We start from the raw sequence: 24,445 nt of genomic DNA, 5'->3' as shown, positions 1-24,445 counted from the left end.
TCCTGAGCTCCCTACGTAAACATACCCGTCTCAAATTTGTTAAAGCTCTTTCCACGAAGCTCTATACAGGACACTGTTCATACACTTCTGGAACTAAAAAAATAGATATCCTTTGACACCCTTTATAGATGTACAGGCGACATTGTATGTCTGGAACAGACTCTATTTCTTCTTTTTTTTTGTCCAAGCAATCATGCCCGTTCATTCCGAAGTACGATCTTACTATTGATTTTTTTTCTTTTTTAAGATGCAGCGAGTTTTTGAGTTAATCTGCCATTTTCTATATACATGGTATCGCTTATATAGCCCTATAAAGTCTATCGAAGTTCCTCCGTTGTTCGGCTCGCTGTTGACACCTCTTCAGGTCCATTTGGTTGCCGTGTCCGACATGTTCTTTGTTTGACTTAATTCGCGTTCGACAGTCCGACAACAAGTCTTTCACCTGCGTTTTAACATGATCGTCTCCATGTTCTCAACGACATTGAAACAGTCCGTCCCGTCGTCAGATGTACCACTGAATCTTGTGCTTTTGGGTCTGCATAGTCTCCATGCGGGCATCCTTGCAGCACTTGTGGAAGGCGTTCTTCGCCATCCTCTTCCCGTTCATACACTTTCTGAACTGGGAAGTCAGCGGGAGTCTCCCAGACTTGCGGCCTCGGCGCTTTCCCGTCATCCCCTGCTTCATCTCAAACTGGTTGCGGAGACGGAACCATATCTGCGGCTTGTAGAAGTCGGGGTTGCAGTGGTACCCGCCGCTTCCAGCGAGCCGCCCGAAGTCGCAGCAGCTCACCCGCCGAACAGGCTGGTCTCCTCGGAAGACCGGGTTGCGACTGTGGCCGGTAGCTCGCGACTGCGGCCGATCGGCGGCGTCGTCTCCGCTAGTCTCGGCGTCGCTGTCTTCGTCGTCCCAGCCGGGACCCTGCAGCATGCCTGCCGTCTGCAGACGTGTCTTCAGCCGGGCGCCAGGCATCGTGGGCGGCCCCCCTCTCCCCCTCTCAGTCTCAACCACCTTCAGGAAATCTGCAGAGGGAGGAAAAGTTCAGAATTTTGTTAGTCAACAAAATTTAAAAATCCCCCCACACCATTATTGATGTATAGGGCGATGCCCATCTCCGTTTCATAGCCCTGGGCCACACTGTGGTGCAATCACTGTAGCGGGGGGCTAGTCCACTAGAAGTGAAGTGTGTTTAACTTCCATACTGTTTCAAAAGTATGTACCATCTTTATAAAGTCTTTGGTATGACTCAATGCGCCTCTTGTCCAGAGGTGTCCTACCTGGGGCTTGAACCCCAGTCCTTCTGGTCCAAGTAATTTGAACCAGATGTGGTGAGAGACAGAAGCGCAGACCACTACACCACAGGGACACCCCCTTAGAATTTTGTAGCTTTCTGTTTTTTGGCAAAGGCAGGGGTCGCTCATGCCATTGAACTTTCGCTGCTACATGTATTTGCTGGCACTAAGTACCGACATCCCCCCTTTCAAATAAACAACAGTCTATCTTCCCTTAACGTAAAGTTGACTTTGGCTATTTTAAGTTCCAACAATTACTCTTGCTTCAGTCGCTTGTCTTGTCGCCTGGCTTACCCCGTCCCTGTGACAGGGGTTCAGTTGTGGTCTGCCACCTCATGCTTCCGCCCAAAGCCTTGTATGAGTGAATTGCAATTACTGTCAATGCATTTAAGTTCGCGTGGTTTTTATTTCGCGCTATCAAAGGTGAAAATGGAACGTTTGCGGTGGTTTTAAGTTCGCAGAAGTGCTATAGTCACATACTGCTACAGTATTGGACAAAAATGTTTGCGGTGGGTTTAAGCTCGCGGTGAAACGGTCGCCGCTAAAAGCGCGAACATACGGTAAAACCACCGCGAACATTTCTGTATTACAGTAAATTTCTATTGCTGTTGTGTGTAAGCTATATTTTTTATTGGATGCTTTGAGAAAAGTTGACAAGCTCTACTGTCCCGTCACGATGGCAACCATCGGGTCGACTCATTGCCAGATATCACCATTGGGTAGGACGACTACTCTCTCTTCGCAGCCAGGGGCTGAATTGAGAGGAGCGCACATTTGGCGGGGCTAAATCGCAATGGTCTGCCATTCGGCGCTAACTCAGGTGACCTCAATACGACAATTGCCCCATGTCAGCCCATAGGACTGTAGGTTTTGAACCACTCACACCGGGAAGGACCCCTACTCTTTTCGATAAGTGCGGTGGGTTCTTTAACGTGCTCGAGGTGTGTATGGCTTCTTTTGAACGTCTTTTGGGGGCCCGTCTATGGGGGATGCTTCTTTCCATTGGAGACGCCTTCATACATCTGCTTGAAGATGATGACTGGACATTCCCAGGCGTCTTCTACAACATCTTCTCACTTCAACCGTCCGCGTGGACAGGTGGCGTCGACGTGTCTGACCCCTGCAGCTGGGCCTCGTCCCCACTATCAGGGCACAATTAGGGACAATTGTGCAGAATGACGAGCCTAGCCAGGTTGGACACGTTTCCAGCAGTTTGGTTAGCTTTAGGATCCTGAGATTGGATGTACAACACAACAGAAATACATCTCTTGTTTCCCATAGCTGACTCTAACACCGAGGATCTGAAGATGATGAGGCCCAAACCCACAGGTTTGTCACTGCGGCTACCATGGGGATATTCACCTGTCCAACACAATGGAGAACCTTGTCAATTATGTATTAGCATGTTAGGAAACACGACAACGAAAATAAATAGTAGTATCTACTTCATTGAAAGGCGATCGACTGGGAAGCCTGCGAGTCTAAACAATCGCCGTGATCAAAGGTTCGTGACAACAACAGATAAGTGGAGGTCTGAGCGGACACGTTAGGCATAGCTGGAGGATCCATTAGACAGACTGAAGGTCTCAAGTTGAGTATTTTTAGTTGGAATCAGGGCCGATGTGGCGACACCCTGCCTGTCCTTCACCGACCGTTGCCAGTTTTAAAGTTCAAACCACATCCTTATCTGTCGCTATTGCGAGGCCCCAGACGGCACCCAGACATCTTACTGACGCTGACGGGTAAATCACATAAGTACGAAGTTGGCACCGGTGGTGACAGTACACAGGATGTTTCTGGGATCCACTCAAAACGTCTGGATGAAAATAGATGCTATATATATATATATACTGCGACATTACCAAATTAAAGGAAATTGGCATTTCGTTCACGGTGTGATGAACGCGACTGCGTTGAGAAAGTAGGTCAATGTCGCCCTAATGATAGGGGCCGTCCTGACGTACTGTGATATGCGTTCCCTACGGTTTAAAGCACAAGGCAACATTAAATAGTCATAGGGTAGTGTTGTGGTACTCGGTCATCATACAACAATCTTACGATTCCTACAGAACTATTGTAGGACCTCAGGTGACCCAAAAACCGTACCGTAAAATTTACCACGTCGATGTCTGCTGCCAGATAGTCGTAGGACGTCTTGGGCATGGCACGGCCGACCTACTGAACGGAGCTAACGCGAATATTACCTACGGTGCTGAAAGCGGTTGAACTGGCAATGATTGCATAACTCTATAATGAACAACGACTCCATTTTCCTTCGCAAACCAGCCGCATGACACATTCACAACCGCGATGTGAGTGCCCCCCCCCCCCCCATTTTCTGTCAAAGACCTGATGTGCGACGGATGTAAACTTTAAAGGAACGTTGATTTTTTAACGTTGGATTGCTGGATTATTAGGATCCAGAAAATTTGGGATCATTTCTGCGTTTTCTGTGAGTTTTATTCCCCGCACGCTCTCTTGTTCTTGGATGATGCTTGGTTTGAAGACCGTTTCTATTGATTCGGTGTGTCGCATTGCGGGGTCGTCCTGGGGCAAGGATGTGGGATCAAGTTTAGTGCTCACTCCTCCAAATCACGTGCCAGAGGTGAAACAGATGTTCCCCACAAACTGCCAGCTTTCTAAATCAGTATTCCTTCTTGTCATTGACATGTTTAAAAACTCCTGAAACGTTTGTTTAACCAGTGTAATGATTTAGACTTGTTTGATGTTTATCCGTTACCATGGGCGGAATGTTCCCGGCAGCAGTGCTTCTCTGCCCGCATGTCAGGACACCGGCAGGGGGTCGCACAAGCATCTTGCCAATGTTCTGTCGGTTACGAGGGAGTCATTGCGCAACTCTAGCCTCCGTTACAGGCCTTCCCACTAGCGTTTTACTAGCGATTTTTTTTTGCAATTTTTTTTTTTTGGGGGGGGGGGCTTATCTGCTTGGGCCACCGTATCTGCTTGGGCCCCGTATCTGCTTGGGATCGATACGGGGGCTCAAGCAGATACGCCACCCCCCCCCACAAAAAAAATTGAAGAAAAAAAAACGCTAGTAAGACGCTAGTGGGAAGGCCTGCAACGGAGGCTAGCACAACTCATGGTACCTTCAAACTCATGGTACCTTCAAATTTGAATATTCGTGCCAACTGCACACCAGGACGGGTAGGTCCCCCATAACTGGTTCAACAAAATCAAATTACCTACAGTGTTATGCTTGGCAACCGTTTGACATACAGAACTGCTGGGCGTGCTCTGATTTCAGAAATTGCTCTTGTGTAAGGATACTGTATTATGTGGGAGAACTTGTTGATATACTTGGATTGTGCCTCGTGCAAAACGTCTACCATTATCCATTCACTGTTGCTAGAAAGACAGGTCTCCATGGCTGTATACGCTGTCACCAGCCGTAACTGACACGTTGGTTCGACGACTATGCCGACACTTACCGTTATTGTTCCAGTCATAGGGTAGCCTGGATGCCAGACCCCCAAACTCTAAAATATCTATCGATATAGATATTTCAGAGTTTGGAGGTCTGGCATCCAGGCTAGTCACATGGGTGCGATTGTGATCCGTTCCCGCGCAAGTTGTACACCTTTTCCATTGCCATTGTGGTTTGAACTTGTAATATGATATGCAGTTGAAAGTCTTTTTACGTACATGCATTCGGCTCAACCCAGGTCTCTTGCCAAAACCTACTCTCCAAGCAGAGGTTCCGCTCCGGCTGGTTTTTGACGCGTTTTAGGCGGTTTTGTCGGGCTTTCTGTTTTGTCGGGCTTTCTGCTTTGTCCCGTTTTCTTTACATCGCGGAGCCAAGACTAGCATCAAACCTACTGAAGCAGAGGAGGGGTTTCGGCTGGTTTTTGACGTATTTTTAGGCGTTTTTGTCAGGCTTTCTACGTGTACGTTGTCATGTCTTTTTTTTTGTGTGGGTTGGCTATACAAAAAAAACATGACAAAGTAGAAAGCCCGACAAAAACGCCTAGAAACACGTCAAAAACCAGCCGAAACCCCTCCTCTGCTTGGAGAGTACATCAAACCTACTGTCCCGTTACCGGGATCACAGCTGATCCTGAACACATGGCAGTATTGAGATAGCTGCCTATTGCCAAACCACAAATCCGATAACATACTCATTTTCGGCCTTAGCCCACAAGAGCACGGCCGCCCCGTCCACCGTGTAAATACCCGCGGTTGTGCGTGTTGACTCTGCTAGGTTGTTGTGAGGTGGTCGCCAGCGTGCCCTGTACCAGCAGCTAAGTGCAAGGAAACCACAATGGTTGGCGAGATCTGTTAGAACACGCTTAATGGCACTTTTTGCCTACACTAATGAGTTGCGTATTTGAGTGGTGCCAATTTAGACTAAGCGGCTTACTAATTGTGCCTCCTTCTTCGGAGAACATAGCAAGTTGAAGACTATGTGACTTATACTGAGCGCTCATAATCACTGTCAGCTTTTAATACTCATTGACTCTTTCCAAATCGCCAAAAAAGCATAGAAAATAACAACTTTTCATCTTTATTTAAGTACTTCTTTAAGGTTCATGCGATAACGATTAAGAAAGGCCCGTCAGTGCGACTTTTTTACTTATCATCCCGATAAGTTTGCAATTTGTTTGGCACACAATTACGGTTTTTCTGCCAAAAGATGCTACGTACATGACCTAAGAGCCATTTCATCCATTTTCATGTTTACAAACAAACTCAAGGACAAGAAGACACAACGTTCTCAACTTTGCACAACCGAATCTCCCGTACGTCCCGCAGTGCTCGCGAAGGTGCGTATTCCTTGTCTGATGTTTTAGGGCCCTGTCACACTTGTGCGTATATTCAAGTGCGCGTGAGTTCCGCATTAACATTTTTTGGTTTAAAGTAACGTCTGCGGGGAAAAGTTGTTTTCTACTTTGACTCACCGTTGTGTAGCCTAGTGATCGAACCTAAGAAATCACTTATTCGGCTGCAAACTTGACTTAAACCAACAACATGTTAATACGCAACTCATGCGGACCTGTATATACGCACAAGTGTGACAGGGGCTTTACACTACAGGTGCCTGAAGGCGGGAGGTGCGGTGTGCCGTCCCAGCTGCAGGGGTTCGTCACAGCCCCACGCTGCACGTTTGCCAACAAACTGACCCCTGTGACACAGATCCAGTCCACATCTACCTCATACCATTCGTTGATGCGGCATTCACTCCAGTCATGGCAGGAATTGACAAAATAAATTCTTACAATGTTCAACAATCCGGCTCTCGGACTGAGGGAGGGAAAACAGTTTGGGAGGATTTGATAACGTACTTAAGATCTCTGACTTAGGCTTATAGCAAGTCTATATCATGATATAGTCTTTATAGAAGATATGGTCAAGTCGAAGCTGTTGTTGCTCGTACTCGGGGAAAATTTCCCGATACTGACCTTCAAAGTCGTCGTACTGCACGGCAGCCCCCAACCCCGTCAGCAGCAGGCCGACCAGGAGCGCTGACAACTTCGGCAGCCCTTTCATTTTGCACCGCGGAGTCGTCCTCTCCAGTGCTGCGCTCAACTGGTTCGATGCAGAAGCTGCGCAGTGCTCTGCTGGAGGGGTGTGTGTGATCGCTGCCTGAAGGCGCTCGGATCCTGGCTCTGCTTGCACGGAGCCTCCGATCAAGTGGTGGCACGCGCGCTTTATATACACCGCCCCCTGGAACGCGCGAGCGACCACTTCAACCAGATAAACCCGATATCGCCATATCAAAGGGTGGAATTCCGCCGACCGGACCCCCTCCCCCAGGGCCCTGGGAATGACTCCGGCTCGGTGCTGCCGCAGGGACGGCTCGGGACCGTGTTTACCCCGGCCACAGTAGATTAGTCCGCGAGAAATGGGTGGAATTTAATGACAGGATTTTATGTCAGCGGGGCCGACAAGTGACGCCGAGGCGGTCCTGGGGCAGGCAGGGGGCACTAGCCAAGCTTACGTCGGCAGGTGAATGGGTGAATGTTGGGGGCGGAACGCGAGTCTGCTACACCACGCCTTAACACGCAGTCTTATTAGTAGTCACGTGGCAAGTTCCAGGCCTTCAGCCTATCCCACCAAAACGAAGTACAAGAGGAAAGACTAAAGTCAATTGCAACAGTTACGACTTGACGCTCATGTGTGCAGAACTGAGACGCCAAATGGAGGAAACACTTCATACGTGCCTTCACGGAAGCCAAATAAAACTTTGGTTCCAATTTACGTTAGAGGGACCTGTTTACGAGACAGAGAACTTCCCTACGGCCTTGAGGACACCCCATTCTTATACCATCCTCGATAATACTCGTAGAATGGGGACCACCATCCATCGATACATATCGAGGTAGCATACTAATCCGCTATGCTGGCATACACCATCCTCGAGAGTATAGCGAGTCGGAGTGATGGTGACCTACTCTGGCGGGGTCACCGTCCTCAAAGTGTATGCTGGGAGTGACTAAAGGTCGTCAGATTTTCCAATATGGCGGCTTAGTGTAACGTGTTAAACATGGCAGTATTCCGCCTTTTGGACCAGAACAAACATCAAGAAGTGTACTGCTTCGAGATGTTTACAGTATCAACCTTTCACAAATTCGCGTTTTGTTTCTGAGACTCTGCTTGCCTTTCACCAACATCGATCGTGTCGATGACATGATCGGATGATCCCAGATCCAACCACCAGACGCAGCCTTTATGCATTAGGTAGGTGTAACATTATATTTACCTTCGCCAAGGTTAGGTTTCTGGTAGCGTTTTGGTATGTATGTTTGTATGTATGTATGTATGTATGTATGTATATGTATGAATGAATGTGGCAAAACGTGCCGCAAAAGTATCAAAGTAACGGGTTCCTCACTGGACATCCAGAATGGAAGAAAGTTCGTAATTAGCTATAGAAATCCAGGGACGAACGGCTTCATTTCCTAGTACCGAAGCCCCCTCATAAAATATATGAACTCCGCTCATCACTCGGTTGATGAACAGCATAATTGAGAAGGCCTGGAAGTATTGCATTGTCTCAATGACCTGCAGTGGCCCCTTCTCTCCGAAAGGAAGAGGAACGCCCGCCTGCAGAACGACGTACAGACAGTCCTCTTTCTTCCCACGGACAGCTGCAGAGTGGAACTCCTTGCCTGCATAGATGGTGGCTGCCCCCTCCCTGGCGTCTTTCAGGGACAGGGTGACCCACCTCCACTAGACCCAGCTAGACATGTACACTAGACACCTTCCCCCGTCACAACTGGTACAGACAACAGAAACCATCCCAGTACCAGCACTACCCGTCAAGCGCAGCAGATTCATCAACATGTTGATGTTGGCTGCCGAACCACAAAGAAGAGAAGAAGTAGAGAAGTCGGCCTCACCTTTTTCTACAAACTCGTTAATAATCATATCAATATAAACGCAGACAGTCTTCTCAAACCAGCCCAGGGGCGCACCCGGGGTAGTCACCATCTTAAATTCCAAACTCTCAACGCCCGGACAGACACATACAAACATTCGTTCTTCCCCCGTACCATCCCACAATGGAACGCCCTGCCTTGCACGGTTGTATCGGCTCCCACCGTTGAGTGATACCGTGCCAGGCTGGAGGCCTGCCCGCCTTAGGGTGGCTTTACACTGAGTCTACTTTACCCGAACTAGTCCACTTTAACTGGACTAGTTCGCCTCCCATTCCCAGTCTAAAGAGGAGAATCCGGTTTCTCCAGGAACCGCACCAGACCACATCCCAACCCTGGTCTAGTCCACATCAGCGGGGGGTCGATGCGGTTTCTCTCTGTGTGTAAAGAGGAAACTGGCTCCGAGACCGCTTACGGGGTCATGATAATGATATGCTAATAAGCCTGCGCTAGCAATAGAAGCATATTTCCCTCATTCTGAAACATTTGTGCAATAGTCATTGAAAGTTTTCGAATGTTTCAAGTGCAATGGCCTGCCACCCGTGGCAGCTTCTTCTTTGGTGTTCTCCTATGACCCGATCAATGTGACCGGCTGCAGTACAGCCAGCGCGGCGAGGAAGAACGCCGGCAGGTTCAAGCCTGGTCTTGCCTGTCCCTGTACATGCGTCTCATCCTCCTTTTTTTGTTGGGCCCGTACTATTTCATATGCCAGAAAACGCTTGTAGTAAACATAAGAAATATGAGAGGAGCGACTGTAATATCTTGCACCACGGGTGGTGCACTGCCCTTCCGCCCGTAGGTCTAAAGACAACCGATCCGGTTATTAGAAGTGGACTGTGTGTAAAGCCACCCTTAGCCTGGGACCTCCTCAACACACCCCACACACCCCTACTTTGCCCCTTGCGGGGTTATCTGGGGGGTAACCCCAATGATGATGATGATGATATTTGGTATGTGAGTGGTGAGGCCTGGAAATTGTATAATGATGCCGCCCACCATCCTGGATCGTTATATAACTTATGTATAGTAATAGTATACTTCCATGTATATAATACAAGCAAAATTTGCCCTTTATCTGGAGTCATATATGAACATTTAAAGGTAAACTGTACTGTCTGCTTTGCCCTGAATTAGAGCTCTGTCTAGAAACATGATGATAACATTAATTTGTTAAAACACTTGCATAAGCTTGTTGAAATGAAAGTTGATAGAGACCCCACTGGAGGCGTTGTCTGACTAATCAACCATTGTGACATTCATGTCAATCCCCATGTCCATTTGTCTTGCTATACCCGTTTAATTTCTTGCTGTACCTTTTGACTCTTGCCATACCGTACCCTTTTTTTTCATACCTAGACATACCTGACGTCCTGGTAGTGTAATGCCCAGAACCCAGAGGTAGTGGTTTCGAACCCGGGTACGTCTCCCAGGAAATTCAATGGAGTTCCAATGTTTGAGGAAAGCCACATCTCAAGCAAGTAAAAGAACCCACCCCTTATATCGAAGACTTAGAGGACCTTCCTACTATTAGTGTGAGTGGATCAGATAAATCTGTCCAGATATTCAGTACAAATCTGGTGTGTTACGTATATGCCATGAGATGGTTTACCGGGTATGCAATACAAACCCTGTACGGTAACATTACACAGCCCATATAGCTGAGACCAAAACAAACCTTCCTGACCACTCTCTCAGCCATGTGCCATTGTATGAATCGTGCCTAATCTTGAGAACAATTATTCAAACATGAACACTCCAGACCGCATCTCACTTAACAGTAATTTTTTGTTGCAAGAATTGATCTCAATATTGCTTTGGGCGTGATTTTTAAAAGTTACAATGGCACTCGGCAGAGAGGTGGTTTGATAAACAGTAGGAATGTTAGCTTGACCGTGCATAGGCCATATGAGACTACATGTATCATTTGTCATACAGGGTATCTAGATATAGACACGAGTTTTGAGTAACAACTCACTATGACTATAGACTATAGCTATGACTATGTCCTTCATTTGGTACATCTACATCCAGGGAACCCCCCAAATAGCCCCTTCAGGGGCAAAGTAGGGGGGGAGTTTAGGTCCCGGGCTAAGGCGGGCAGGCCTCCAGCCTGGCAGGGAATGACTCAACGTTGGGAGCCGTCGCAACCTTGCCAGGCAGGGTATTCCACTGTGGGATGGTGCGGGGGGAAAAAATGAGTGTTTATAATTATATGTGTCGGTTCTTGCGTGAATGGTGTAAAACTTGAGGTCGTGGCTCCCCTGGGTGCTCCCCTGGGCTGGTTTCAGCAAACTGTAAGTGTCTGATTGTTAACAAGTTTGTAAAAGAAGGTGGTACGACATAAAATGACCGAATTATCAGGTACAGCAAGAAAGGAGTTTCAGGGTGGTGCACATGCATGCCCTCCTCTAACTGACTATACTAATTACTATAGACAAACCCAGCATAATATCACTGTCAAGGAAATTGATCATTGTATATGACAATATATTTTGTCATATTTTGGAATCACCCCTTTTACTTTTTAAAGTTTATTTGCCATCATCACCCCCCAATATGTTTACTACCCTGTACGACATATGTTTACGACCCTGTACGACATCTAATATCTATTCCCACAGTAGTCCATCATGAACTTGGTATTGTGACCGTCACTGCACACCACTGGTTCACCCTAATGGCCAAGAATAACATGAATTTGTTTGCTGATAGTCAGATTCAGATAATCAGATATTGTGCTCCAAATTTTCACTGAAAGGAGTTCTAAACTCCAGGAAGGGGGTGAAAAATGCATACTACTTTTTCAAATTCTACTGAACTTCCCAAGTAATCTCTGATTAAACAGAGGGATCTCAGCCTATGACTAAGATTGAGTACCTAGCTTCGGTTAGGGACGTCCCTCGGATAGAACCTTAAATGGAGGTCCGGTGTTTGAGGAGAGCCACACCTCAAGCACATTAAAGAACCCAATACACTTATTGAAAAGAGTAGGGTCCTTCCTGGTGTGTGTGGATCACATAAATCTGTCCAGATATGCAGCTTGTACTCTTCAGTACAAACCTGGTGTGTTACGCCTTGATGCGGTTTACCTGGTATGCAATACAAACAAACAAAAAACAATAACAGACCTGAATTGAAGATCCTAAAGCTGTTGTTTTTATTCTAGTCACCTTCCACATACATGTATGTCTACCTGTTACTCATCCAGAGTATAAATTATAATTGCCCTTCAGTGTAGTGCATTACAAGCATGCAGTGGCACAGGTGTACATGCAGAAAGTATAGTTAAATCATATGAGAACTCTAACAGTGATAGGCTAAAAACCATCTCTTTTATAGAAACAATTCCAGGAAAGAGCAAATTTTCAAACATTCAGCTTAATATTTTTTGTTACCTTGGCCTAAAACTAGTAAAAGGTTATGTTTTTGTCAGCATTCCTGTGTGTGTCTGTCTGTCTGTGTGTCTCACGGTAACTTGAGAATGCCTTATTTAGTGATAGTTTTTATTGATCTTGAGTTATGATATGCCACTTGTAGGGAACTTCGTCAAGTAACATTTTCATTTCTAGAATGGAGAGGGGGGAGTGTTATATTAATTCCAGTCATTTTTTACTATGATAAAGTAACGACTTTACCATTGTCTACTTTACAAAGCAGAAATATGTCCCAAACTCTATTCGTTGTCAGTGACTTTGTAATACATGTACATTACCATGAATAGAATGCAGATGCCATTTTGTGTTGCAAAACAAATCATGTATGATGTAACATATGTGTGTGAGTGTGTATGTGTCTGTAACTGTGGGTGTATGTGTGTGTAATTGTGTGTGTATGTGTGTGTGTGTGTGTGTGTGTGTGTGTGTGTGTGTGTGTGTGTAATTCTGTGTATGTGTGTGTGTGTGTGTGAATGTGTGTATATACTTGTGCATGTGTGTCTGTATTATATGTGTTTTAGTGTTTGCTTGTCATCTGCCAACCAGATGGCAAGACTGGCAGAGGATAGCCAGCAGGCATGGCAGGGGAAAACCTTTCCTGAACACTGTGTTCCCCCTACGGATTACTTAGCTATGGCAGAAAATGAGTGTTTGTGTGAATATGAATATGGGTATGTTGAGGTGAATTTGAGTGACGTATGTTTGGGTGGGTGTGTGTGTGTGTGTGTGTGTGTGTGTAGGTGTGTGTGTGTGTGTGTAGGTGTGTGTGTGTGTGTGTGTTCGTGTGTGGGGGGGAGGTGTGTGGGTGTGTCTGGTTGTGAGTGGACAAATTCAGCTTATCTAGAATTAGAGCTTCTGAAGAGTGATGAGTCACAGGGAAATGTGTGAAAGGCTAAACTTATGGCTATCTGCAAGGGAAAATTGCTATACAATGCTCTCTGTTATGTATGAGGTTTTTATTGTTGTCATACAATCACAAGACACAGATGCATTTCTGTGCCTATGATAAGCACTCAGCACTAGGCAATGCAGTGTAATCTAATTTGCTAACCTTCACCAGAATTATGTTCATCACAATTGTAATATTTTTGTGTTGTTGTTGCTATAGGTGCTGACAATATTCAACCCAGGCAGACCATCAATGTCATGAGATGACAGTGAACAAGAAGCTGATAATGTAGCAGTGGATTAACTGCTTCTCCATGAAGGCGCTATTTATTAACAACATGCAGTGAAGCAATGCAACGAGTCTGTACAAAATGTCAAATAGCTATTGGAAGTATACACATTTAGAAAGCTTTTCTGTAGTGCACTGTGTGTGTAATTGATTTGCAATTGGCAATGGCTCTGATTCAGATGCTTTTGAAACTATTTGTATTGAAGATAAAGTAGAAACTGTCATGTTGTGATACAGTATCATTATTAGAACAAAATTTGTAATCTATTGCAAGAGAGCAAATTGCAACATGAAACAATGTATAGAAAAGTATACATACAGTATAAGTTAACAATGGTGACAGGTGGAACAAGTGACTTTTCTTTAAACTGCTACGTAATACAATCCATGGCTTTTTTGGTATGACTTCAGGGTTGTGAGCAAGCATCCTACTTATTATATATCCCAAAATTATGTATGCTGTTAGTAACTGTAATTGTTCAAGTTTTTGACAGTTGTTTGTACCCACATATGTATTTCTATATGCAATAACACAGTACATAGCAAAGATTATGAAGGGAGTGACATTGAACTGTATTGAAGTCGTTTAACCTGCTAATGAATTTATTTTATTTTATTTTGTGCTTTAACTATAGAGCTTTTCACCATAAACTGTATGTGGTCACTGTCAGCAAAGTCTGATGTATGAGATGACACCTGATATGTGTGTTGCATTAGAATACTGACTCAATGTATATGTATTTCTTTTTCTTTCTTGATTAAAGTGTATGAATTTAAATAATTTGTGTTTGGGAATGCCTCTATAAGTAGCGACACCTGTACTGCGGTGCAATGTGAACCAGTCAGAATTCCCTTCAGGAAAATCACTTTGTTGTGTAAAAAAGTATTCTATTCAGTGACTTACTAACCCGATGAAACTATTTACGGATGAGATACTGATATTGTAGAATGCCAAAGTCAAAGAAAAAGTTTGAAAGAACAAACATGAAGTATTTTGATACACCATACTCTGTGTTAAATTTTGTTCATTCTTCTTGAGCACATTATGAAGACATGCCAAACCTCTTTTCTTTATTTGCACGATCAGTTTCGAGGTTCCTAGAGGATGTCATCCATATACATGTACTTGTAATAAAATCAACATGGCCTTCATTTAAGCTGGATTTCTTAATGATTTACCCATATCAGTTTACATAGCTGTAATCAACAAGTAAAAGTTACCCTCATTTGCACATAAATCAATAAATACAAACACAGGATCATGTCAAATTGAAAAAGAAGGTGTTGACCAAGTAGACAGTTCTTGATATGGGATTCATCTTGCCAAGCTTTTTTCCTCTGCACCATCAAATAAACTGGTCTTTGAATATAAATCTGCTTTTGGAGTTTAAGTCCATGGACAGTTTTTGGATATGTGATACTGAATCTCCTGACATAATACGCAGGACTTCAAATTGATGTTTGTTGTATCACACCTATATATAGATAGAATACTGTATATAGAAAGATGATGATGATGATAGAGAGAATAAAAATTATTTCTTCGAAATTCGCTGGCATAGTTGTGTATGCTTATTTCATTGCTGAGGAAATTTTTTGTGTTATAGACAATATTGACTGCAAGCGCCCAGAAAGCGAGACAACTGCAAACCTGTTTGTCAGACTCCAATGGAAAATTATGCCTATGCATTAAAATCGCGGTAGTTCATATATATCTCGCTAGGAAAAAAGACGGCAACAATACATGCTAACAGCGCCAATTTGCACTTCATTCAATTGTCGCTAGAGGGAGCTAGTACCATAATTCATAGTTTTTGGTAAATATACTTAATGTAACGCATTGAGAAGGCTTTTGCACTATTGAAATATCAAAATATGATTTTTTTACTAATTTTCTAGATCAACATTGATGGATAGAAGGTTTAAATTCGGCCAACAGCGCAAATAATACAATGCGTTTCTGTACACGACTGTATGGTCGAAAATAAAGACAGATAGATTGCGTATATTTTCGAGATGAGTGAGTGGAAAGCAAAACTATTAACAGGAATGATAGATCAACATATCAGCTTACTGTTGTGAAAGTTTCAGCGAAAAATATCATTTCCTTCTCGTTTTACAAAGAAAAATGGACTTCTGTCAGATGCGGTTCAAATCTACCCAGAATCGTCTATGCGAAAGATAGCCGTTGAAAGGCGGCTTCGCTTTTGCAAGACATGGCCGTCTTGGATTTTCAGATCTCCCCTAGAAAACGACGGATTTCTCTTAAATCTTGCCAAAATGTCTATGGAAGCTTACTTAGTCCTTGTATGAATTCCCATGCGATCACCGCCATTGGTTTTTGAGTTATTAATAGTTGATTTCGTTCATTAAATTATTGCTTTCTGGCAACATCTATGAATAAAGGTTTACATTTGTCCTAAAAGATTGAGTGCAAAAACTCAGGAAGGAATAGGTGATACCACCGAAATATTTCTAGCAGATTTATATGAAAAATTCTGTCAATTTCACGATGTAAATCACTTATTTAGTTGCGTCATTTTTATGATGTCGGACGGGGACTCGGACCTTTCGGTTTGGCACTTTTGACCGTACGTGCTCCAAAATGACGATAGTATTATTAATAACCTGTATCCTCGAGCAGAAACGTGGAATAGCAAAACTTCTAAAAGTACAGATAGATGGGCATATTGACCTACTTTTGTGAAAGTTTGATCTACAAATATCACTTCCTTCTTGTTTTATGAAGGAGAACTCTATTCCGTAAGTTAGACAAGTCGGAGAGCGCGCGGTTGGAGAGCTTTGCCCGGGACTACGCTGAGGGTTTCATAGCTCGCCTAGAATGCAAGGGGTCTAGCGCTATAACGTTTATTAGCATATTAATCTACTTTTATGAAAGTTTAATCGAAAAGTATCCCTTCCTTCTTGTTTTATGAATGGAAACACCCTTCACCATAATTCCGCAGGTTTTCGAAACACCGTGCCTATCACATGATACTCGACAGGTGTCAGATAGCTTTTCTGATCACCAAATTTATTACTAACTTCGCCAAAAAGCCATTTTCCTAGCGTTTGTACGTATGTTTGTATGTGGTTTAGCAGCATAAATCAAAAAGCTATGCAACGTTGTCGAAAAAAACCCTAATGTACAATGCACACAAAAGACATTGCAAACAATAGAGTGAATAAATCTTCAAATCTTTATTTGTTTAAACCAACATCGCAGAAGTACATACATCACAGAAGTACATAAGTCATACAGATACATAAGGGTAATTCAGTTTTAATAGCTGTTCTGAAATAAATGTTACTAGTTCTCCTGTAATTCACTTTATCTGCACGGTAGCACAATTTCACGGTGTAAGCAAAATGCACATTTTCACTGAACTTTAACTTCACGGTGATGGCATGTGATTTACAGAATGGATGTGTGAAGGAATGATAAATAATCACAATAGTTTTTTTTACCGAGACGATAAGTTCACGGTACAGAGGTGACCACGAAAACAGTCAACACAAAGTTACAGTGAAAGAAACAAGAATATTCTTATTGGAAAAGAAAACTTACAGTATTACACTTCGTACCAGCAAAATACAAAATATTGAGCCAAATACAGAATTTACTACATTGTATATGCTAATTGCTTCATACAGTTTTAGCAACCTATTCCTAAACATGTGCCACTCAGAGGACTAGGCATGAAAAGGGATCAAATCAAACCAACACAGACAAACGGCCTTAAATTCACTATCATTTCTAACCATTCTATGTGTCGATTTCATCCTTAATATATTCTCATCAGTCAGACCAAGGAGCTTAAATGTGTATTTAACCTCCTTGGTCAGACCAATGATATTCTTAAAAGGCTCAATCACTTATAGAACATAACAGAGAGTTTGCTAATTGGCTACCTCGTTGAATCAGTCATGACTGAGGTGCCACATGACTTTGGAACATATGATCTGTTATGATAACATTCCATAGGATTAGCTTAAACGACAATTCAATGCAATTGAATGAAATGTACTGTGTTATACATGCATTGGTACAATTGCACTTACAATACAGACAGGTTACTGTAGTCCTGAAATACATAATCAATTGTTAGTTATAAGAGACTATAAGAGACATTACACTGGGTGCCCATAACTGTGGATTAATGATACTACATGCGATATGTATTATCTTTAGCATGACAATTTTCTACTACATCTTCAATCTAGTAAAGAGCCATACTTTTCATAGAATCTAAATCAGAGTCATTGCCATTGTAATAAACATATCTATGTCATGCCTGGGCCTGATACAGGTGTTCCGGACCGTGTGATAACTATCCGTATCGCATAGGGTTCAGGAGTGTTATCACTCGGACTTCCATAGAATATTTAGAATGCAATTTGAGCGAGTTGATTGCACCGCCGCCGAAAATTTGAATACTGGATTCGGAAGTTGGAGGACACAAAACTCCCTCAACTTCTGGCACATTCCGCATTGAAATGTGTTTTCTCAGGTGGGTATATATAACATAAATGAAATACAACACAGTGTATTCTGCATTACCCTCGGTCCCAGCCCTACCACGGGTCGAATCCCCCTCCGGCGGTCAAGCTGATACCTCGGGTGTTACGGGATACCCCGTGTTGTATTCTATGTATACATGTTCAGTGCACTAGAATTGAAATTGCAGTTCGGATTTCTAGGGTAAACTTGTACTAGCTGTTTGACAGACTTATTGTATTGGTTTAACCCTCCATGCATTATAAAAAAGTAGGACTTGGTTGGTGTTGATATATAACTCCTCCATGCAGAAGCAGGTAATCCATTGCTGCATTATCAGCTTCTCTCTCACCCACTGTCATCTCATGTGTAGATATAGGGCATTGATGGTCTGCCTGGGTTGAATATCATCAGCACCTATAACAATGACAACAAAAAAGGTGAAGGATGGGTTGATAAAGACAATTGCCTTTTTCCTAGTGCTTATTGTTGCCACAAAAATGTATCTGTTTAGTATAACGTCTTATGACAACTATAAGGACCTAATAATATACTACAGACAGAAGTCTTGGCAACTTCAGCCTTTGACACATGTCCCTGTGACTGCTCACTCATCAAAATCACATTTCTGCTTTGTAAAGTAGACTGGTAAAGTTGTAAGTTTATCATTGTCAAAATATATGGGGTTGGTATATGTACTACCATGCCAATTAAAGTTAATTTACATGAAGCTAGGTCCCATTCCATACAAGAGACACGATAATTAAAGATTAATGAATAATAATTATAAAGAAAAATATTGTGACTTTGTTGAATGTTTGAAAATGTGCTCTTTCCTATGTGAAAAATCGCTCTTTCCCACAACTTTTACTTAAAATGGAATAAGATATTAAAGTTGTCGTGTACTGGTATGCGTGATAAATGAATACAGGAGAAAATATTTCATCTATACTGCCTATGGCTATAGCACAAAACCAGCTGCCTTTGCATGCTTGTAAAGTTTGAAGTTAATTTACACTGAAGGGCAATTATACACTGAATGAATAAACAGAAACCGGTTTGTGTTGATGGGTTTAGCATAATAAAAACAAGTCTTTAGAATTTTCAATGCAGATCAATTATGGGACATCCTACTAGTAGCCACACCTGAACTTACATTTTTGTGACAATCATAGACTCTGTTCATAATCATACCAGTATTTACCCGGACACAGAGGTTGATTCCTTTCAGGATTCCTGGTACTGGCTGGTAGGAATGGTCAAAATCCAGAATAATCCTGACTTAAGTTCCCTGATCATAATGAATATCTGAATATCTTTCATCACATAGATAGTGATGGGATTCTTGTCCAAGGGTGAACCAGTACTGTGCTTTGTGCCAATTGCATCATGGACTATGTGTGGGAAATTTGTGGGAATGGATCATGTTTAGCTTTCCGACAATACAACTGACTTTTAAAGGAAACTGTGTGGATGGGAATAATCCAATAAATACCAGGTTTAACAGGCGACCTCATCAGACTTAGGACGAGGCATGACATTTTTTTGTAGCAGGTAACAGTTCCAATGATTATTAAAAAAAAAAACTGAGTTTAACACTAAGAAAACATCTAACTGCAAGCCAATGGATACTGCACACCACATTCCTTTCTCGTTATTTTACCACAACCACGATTTTCTCACGAAGTGGAAAACTTGTCCTGTCATTTTCATTTTCTATCAATGTCCCTCTCTTTCTTCAATAGTTAGATATGTTGGGTTCTTGGAAAATGGCCCCAAGGATATTCATGGGGGTTTGGCCCCTAATGGAATTTCCCTGAGGAAAAGATGGGTCAATCTATGGGGTGGCTGGAGGGAAGGCAACTCATGATATTGCTGGGCCCGGGATTGGGGGGTGGGGGTGTGGATTGTGGTGGTGAGCAGACACATCATACTGCCAGTCAGGCCTACAGATTATAGTGGCTTTGTACCCGCACAAAAAATATTACCAACACAAGCATATGCATAAGTATACATTGCACAAGAACGCACAGACACACACAACACATTATAAACCAAATACATGCATATACTATCACACATACACACAAACACTATATATACAGTCTGTATTCCTGTATACAAGATGTGAGACATCTGTTTAAAATTTGTGGCATACAAAGGCTCATTTATTGCCTGGCCCATCAAACTTCCAGCTTTCTTTATTTTCCATTGTACACCCCCCCCCCATTATATTCCATTGTGTACTTTGAATTTTGTTTATACAGTAATTGGTGGCTTTTTACTAGTATTGGTGGAGTTCTTACTGCAGCAACCAACCACCATCCTCTACCCCCATCCCTCCAAGCATTCCCCCAAGGCTTGAGCCAGTTTTTCTTCAAGGGAAATTTCATAAGATTAGCCAAACCCTGAAACCCCCATGCATAGCCTTGAGGCCTAGAAAAGGGTCGCCCACCCCACTAGCCCAGCCCTAGGGTAACCACTTTTTTTCCGGAAAGCCATATGTGTTTGAATAGTCCTATAACAGAATGCAACATGTTTCTAAAATTTCCTCATTACTCAGTAGCTAGTGGCATGAGTGGTATGCAATGTGGCTTTGCTATGGCTCACATTTTTGGACAAGCAAACCAGGTCACTCCCATTCTTCTCAATAAGTGCGTTGGGCTCTTTTACGTGCAGACACTTATGCCTGAAGCTCCCTCATATACACAGGACCACTGGCTTTGCATCACCATCTAAAATGACAAATGCAATCCATTACAACATGTCAGAGCTGGAGTTGACCCTCAAACTCAGGCCCCAGGATTCACGGAATTTGATCCAGATGGCATTAGAAGCTAGCCTGGGTGCCATCCTATTTCTACCGGGGCTCCTACACTCGCTACCCTAAAAACATTTAGGTTAGCGAGTGTAGGAGCCCCGGTAGAAATAGGATGGCACCCATGCTAATTAGCAGCAGGGTTGCACTACTAGCTTGTGCCATAGTGACATTGTAACAGTGGGGTTCAAGTGCCTCCAACTGACCAGTCTAACTGGTCACAACCTTTTAGCCTAGTGGTTAAGGCGTGCGTGCCTGTGATCTGGGCTGCCGGTTTCGGCGTGGGTTCGAATCTCGGTTGGGATCACTTGTTGTTACTCGCTCCTTTGATTTGTTTCAACATTAAGACCACAGCAAGTCCAGAAAACGTTATATCAAAACCTGACAGTTCCACTGTACTGCAGCACCATAACAAGCTGCTAGGGGGCCCAAAATCTATTAATTGTCTAATTCAGACCAAGGAGATCTAAACCTCCTTGTTTAGACCTATTTAATTATATATTATGTAAAGATAAAGAAGGGAAAACAAGAAGCCCTGGATGTAACACACGGTTGATCGTTTCAAAGCTTCTTTTGTTTGTTTCCTTACAATGAAAAAGAAGTCTCCGAACAGTAGGGCAGGGTGGGTTAAGACAAGATATTGACTGTAAGTTTGAGTTGGTAAGTTCTGGATGAGAAAAAGTGATGTCATGTGACCTGTCAGCAACCTGATATTGGAGTCGGGAGGGGGGTCTTCAAGTAAGAATTATCCAGGATGGTGGGCCATCCTTATACAATTTCCAGGGCTCATCACCCACACACCAAATATCAATACAATCCTTCCAGACCTTCTTAAGTTATGCTGTTCATCAACGGAGTGATGAGCGGAGTTCATTTATGGAATTCCTGGGCTGAGCATTGGGGGGGGGTGGAATTATGAAGCCGTTCGTCCCTGGATTTCTAGTCACGAACTTTCTTCCGTGCTGGATGTCCAGTGACGAGTCGCCATAGTTCTGTTTCCGGATTCGTTACTAGGTGTCCATTATCTAAAACCTCTATACTTTTGCCATTGTTTGGACCGACTGGACATGTACAGTTTTGGATTTAGTTGTCTGAACATACTAACGTTTAGGTAGTACTGTTTTGTTCCTTGCTTAATTGGTTATGGACATAGATTTTGGTAGGTAATATAAAGTACATTATTATTTCAGTGTACGTTTTCTCCCGATAAAGGCACAAGCCACAAGGATATGTTGTCGTCGTTGAAACGTAACAGAATGTGATACTCATACTGTATTTTATTTTTTTCTTCATTCGAACGTTTTCCAAACAATAGCTTTGATTAGAGTTTGAAGTAGGAAAAAAAAGCATTGAAGAGATGCAGCCCTGAAAATAACGTTAGACGCTCGTTAGAGTCTCAGCACTCTGTTAGCAGTCCTGACAGGAGGGTTCCCAGTACTGAAGCTGCCCAGTACAGGAAGTCCAGAACTGAGAAAGTCTCAGTACTGGAGCTCCTGTTCTGACGACCACTTCCGTACTGGTTGTCCAGTACTGACAAAGGAGGCAGTTACATTTGTATATTTGGCTTTTGCCACATACATACAAACATACGCTACCAGAAACATAAGAATGACGAAGGTAAATATGCACCTACCTACTGGTTGATAAGGCTGCGCCGGTGGTCAGTGGATCTGGGATGTGTCATCGACACAATCGATGTTGGTGAAAGACACTTAGCAGAGTCTCAGAAACAAAACACAAATTTGTGAAAGGTTGATATGTAGTTGTAGTTGTAAATATTTCGAAGCAGTACACTTCTTGATGCTTGTTCTGGTGTAGAAATTGGCAGAATACGGCGGAATACGTTGTTGTTGTTGTTGTTGTCCTTGTTTAACGTCTATTATATCGCTAGACGTGGTCTCTTGGTGCTGTGTTACGCTTGGTTCAGATACTGCCATGTTTTCAGACGGCGGCCATGACACCTAGAATGTTGACCTATGCGGGTGACACGAGAGGGCAGTGACCCCTTTGTACCTTCCTGCTTACCCAGCCAGCATCACATCAGGACGGTACATCCGCCTGATGGCTCTATTCTGCTAGTCTAGCCTACGCAGACTATAGACTGGATCGGTATGTACTGGGTGATTTTCGCTATGCCAGTCAGGTCTGTACCGTTGATGGTACAAGGATGGGGTGCACATGCAGTATAATCAAATAAAATCAAAATTGTTTTGTTTACAAAAACTGAACAGTTGCCTCCTTTTCTGTGGGTCGCGCAACCCACAGACATTAAGCGAAGCCAGACTTGAAGTAACATTAAAATCAATAAAAAGGAGAAGGGTAGCCAGGCCATGGTTCCAATAAATCAGCAACACATCGAAAATAATGGTACAAATCGTCCACCCCATCGGAACCAATCTCAATGATGAAATGAGGATGGGCCTCGACGAGATGTTGCAAACACTGATTGGGGGTCTTAAAGGCCTCAGAGCAGTTTTTAGCCGTGCAAGGCACAATGTTCCCGGTTATACCGTGGACTTTTGCGAGATGCGACTTCAATGATTTGACGCTATGTAATAGCGTGTCACAGCCATGAGAGATAAAACGGTTACAGACGAAGGTGGCTTTATTCTTGTAGAGATCAGACGACATGATAATAGATCTCGTGCTCCCCCCTCCGGTTGTCCGCAGGGAGGAATATTCACAGAACCAGAGGGGAACCCCTCAATAAGAGGACTTGACTCGTACTACACCTGTGGCTGCCCACCACAGGGAGGAGTATTTACAGAACCAGAGGGGAACTCGTCAATAAGAGGACTTGAGTCGGGCTCCGACTCCTTACGGAGCTTCTTCCCCTGGGCTGAAGCCTTGACAGATACAGAGCCAGAACTCTCACTAGAGTCGATCCTCGGTCTCTTTCGACAATCTTTACTTACTAGACAGTTCGGTACACTAAGCCGCCATATTGGAAAATCTGACGACCTTTAGTCACTCCCAGCATACACTTTGAGGACGGTGACCCCGCCAGAGTAGGTCACCATCACTCCGACTCGCTATACTCTCGAGGATGGTGTATGCCAGCATAGCGGATTAGTATGCTACCTCGATATGTATCGATGGATGGTGGTCCCCATTCTACGAGTATTATCGAGGATGGTATAAGAATGGGGTGTTGAGGACGTAAACATCCAGTATAAACAGCGCACATTTCCACTTAGATCGGCACGTTATTTGTCCTTCTAAGTTTGTCTCAAAACACATCAACTCCAATTAATCCGGACCGTGTTAATCACCGCTGATTGAGGACCAACACATAAACGGTATGGACTCAACAAATCTTTAAGATAGACACCAAATTCCTTCAAATCAAATTCGCCAAGGAGTCCAAACTACGATATATATTTGCTTATCCAATGAGACTTGAAGCTCCGATATTGTGAGCCTAAACAGTAAAGACGTTCTAAGCATACTTCAAGGAGCTGGAATCGTCCAAATACCGGAACGTACAATTTAAGGCAGTATCCATGGAGGTAAAGACACAATGTTTCCAGGTTACGCATGGAGGAGAATCTTAATTGACCCGAAAGACTATTTCAAGGTCTTTGAATTGAAAACTTTAAACTTTCCGTGCGGCAGTACCGTAAATGTGGCCCCTTATTCACGTTCAGAGATACGTGGCATGCAGGTAAGTGTACAGGTAGGTGTACGGCTAGGCTATGCATATGTTCATCTTCTTTTATCATAAGTTCTATTTTCCTCAAACAGAACTTGATATTTGTCAGTCCGTTGGCACCATATCTCTGAACGATGTAACAATGCTGAATTTATGTGAGAGGCTCGTCGCTCTCAATGGGA

The 24,445-nt window shown here is 43.3% G+C and overlaps 1 protein-coding gene and 2 long non-coding RNA genes across 3 annotated transcripts; 1 reads left to right on the top strand and 2 right to left on the bottom strand.

The window, feature by feature from the left end:
- Positions 1–481: 481 nt before the first annotated feature.
- Positions 482–7,418, bottom strand: LOC136439500 (uncharacterized). Its single transcript, XM_066434918.1, has 2 exons — positions 6,708–7,418; positions 482–1,020 (listed from the first exon to the last, which is right to left on the bottom strand). The coding sequence occupies exons 1-2, from the start codon at positions 6,793–6,795 to the stop codon at positions 503–505; spliced, it is 606 nt and encodes a 201-aa protein (XP_066291015.1). The 5' UTR covers positions 6,796–7,418; the 3' UTR covers positions 482–502.
- A 139-nt stretch (positions 7,419–7,557) lies between these two features.
- LOC136439501 (uncharacterized) lies at positions 7,558–14,452 on the top strand. The gene is made up of 2 exons (XR_010756542.1): positions 7,558–7,986; positions 13,227–14,452. It is a non-coding gene; the product is annotated as an uncharacterized lncRNA (long non-coding RNA).
- Positions 14,453–16,481: 2,029 nt separating this feature from the next.
- Positions 16,482–23,759, bottom strand: LOC136439499 (uncharacterized). Its single transcript, XR_010756541.1, has 2 exons — positions 22,245–23,759; positions 16,482–18,210 (listed from the first exon to the last, which is right to left on the bottom strand). It is a non-coding gene; the product is annotated as an uncharacterized lncRNA (long non-coding RNA).
- Between the last annotated feature and the right edge of the window lie 686 nt (positions 23,760–24,445).

The sequence above is a fragment of the Branchiostoma lanceolatum genome, chromosome 8 (assembly GCF_035083965.1).
Source record: "Branchiostoma lanceolatum isolate klBraLanc5 chromosome 8, klBraLanc5.hap2, whole genome shotgun sequence".
Lineage (NCBI taxonomy): Eukaryota > Metazoa > Chordata > Leptocardii > Amphioxiformes > Branchiostomatidae > Branchiostoma > Branchiostoma lanceolatum.
The sequence above is the reverse complement of the archived record's forward strand: the minus strand, read 5'-3'. Positions and strand labels throughout refer to the sequence as shown.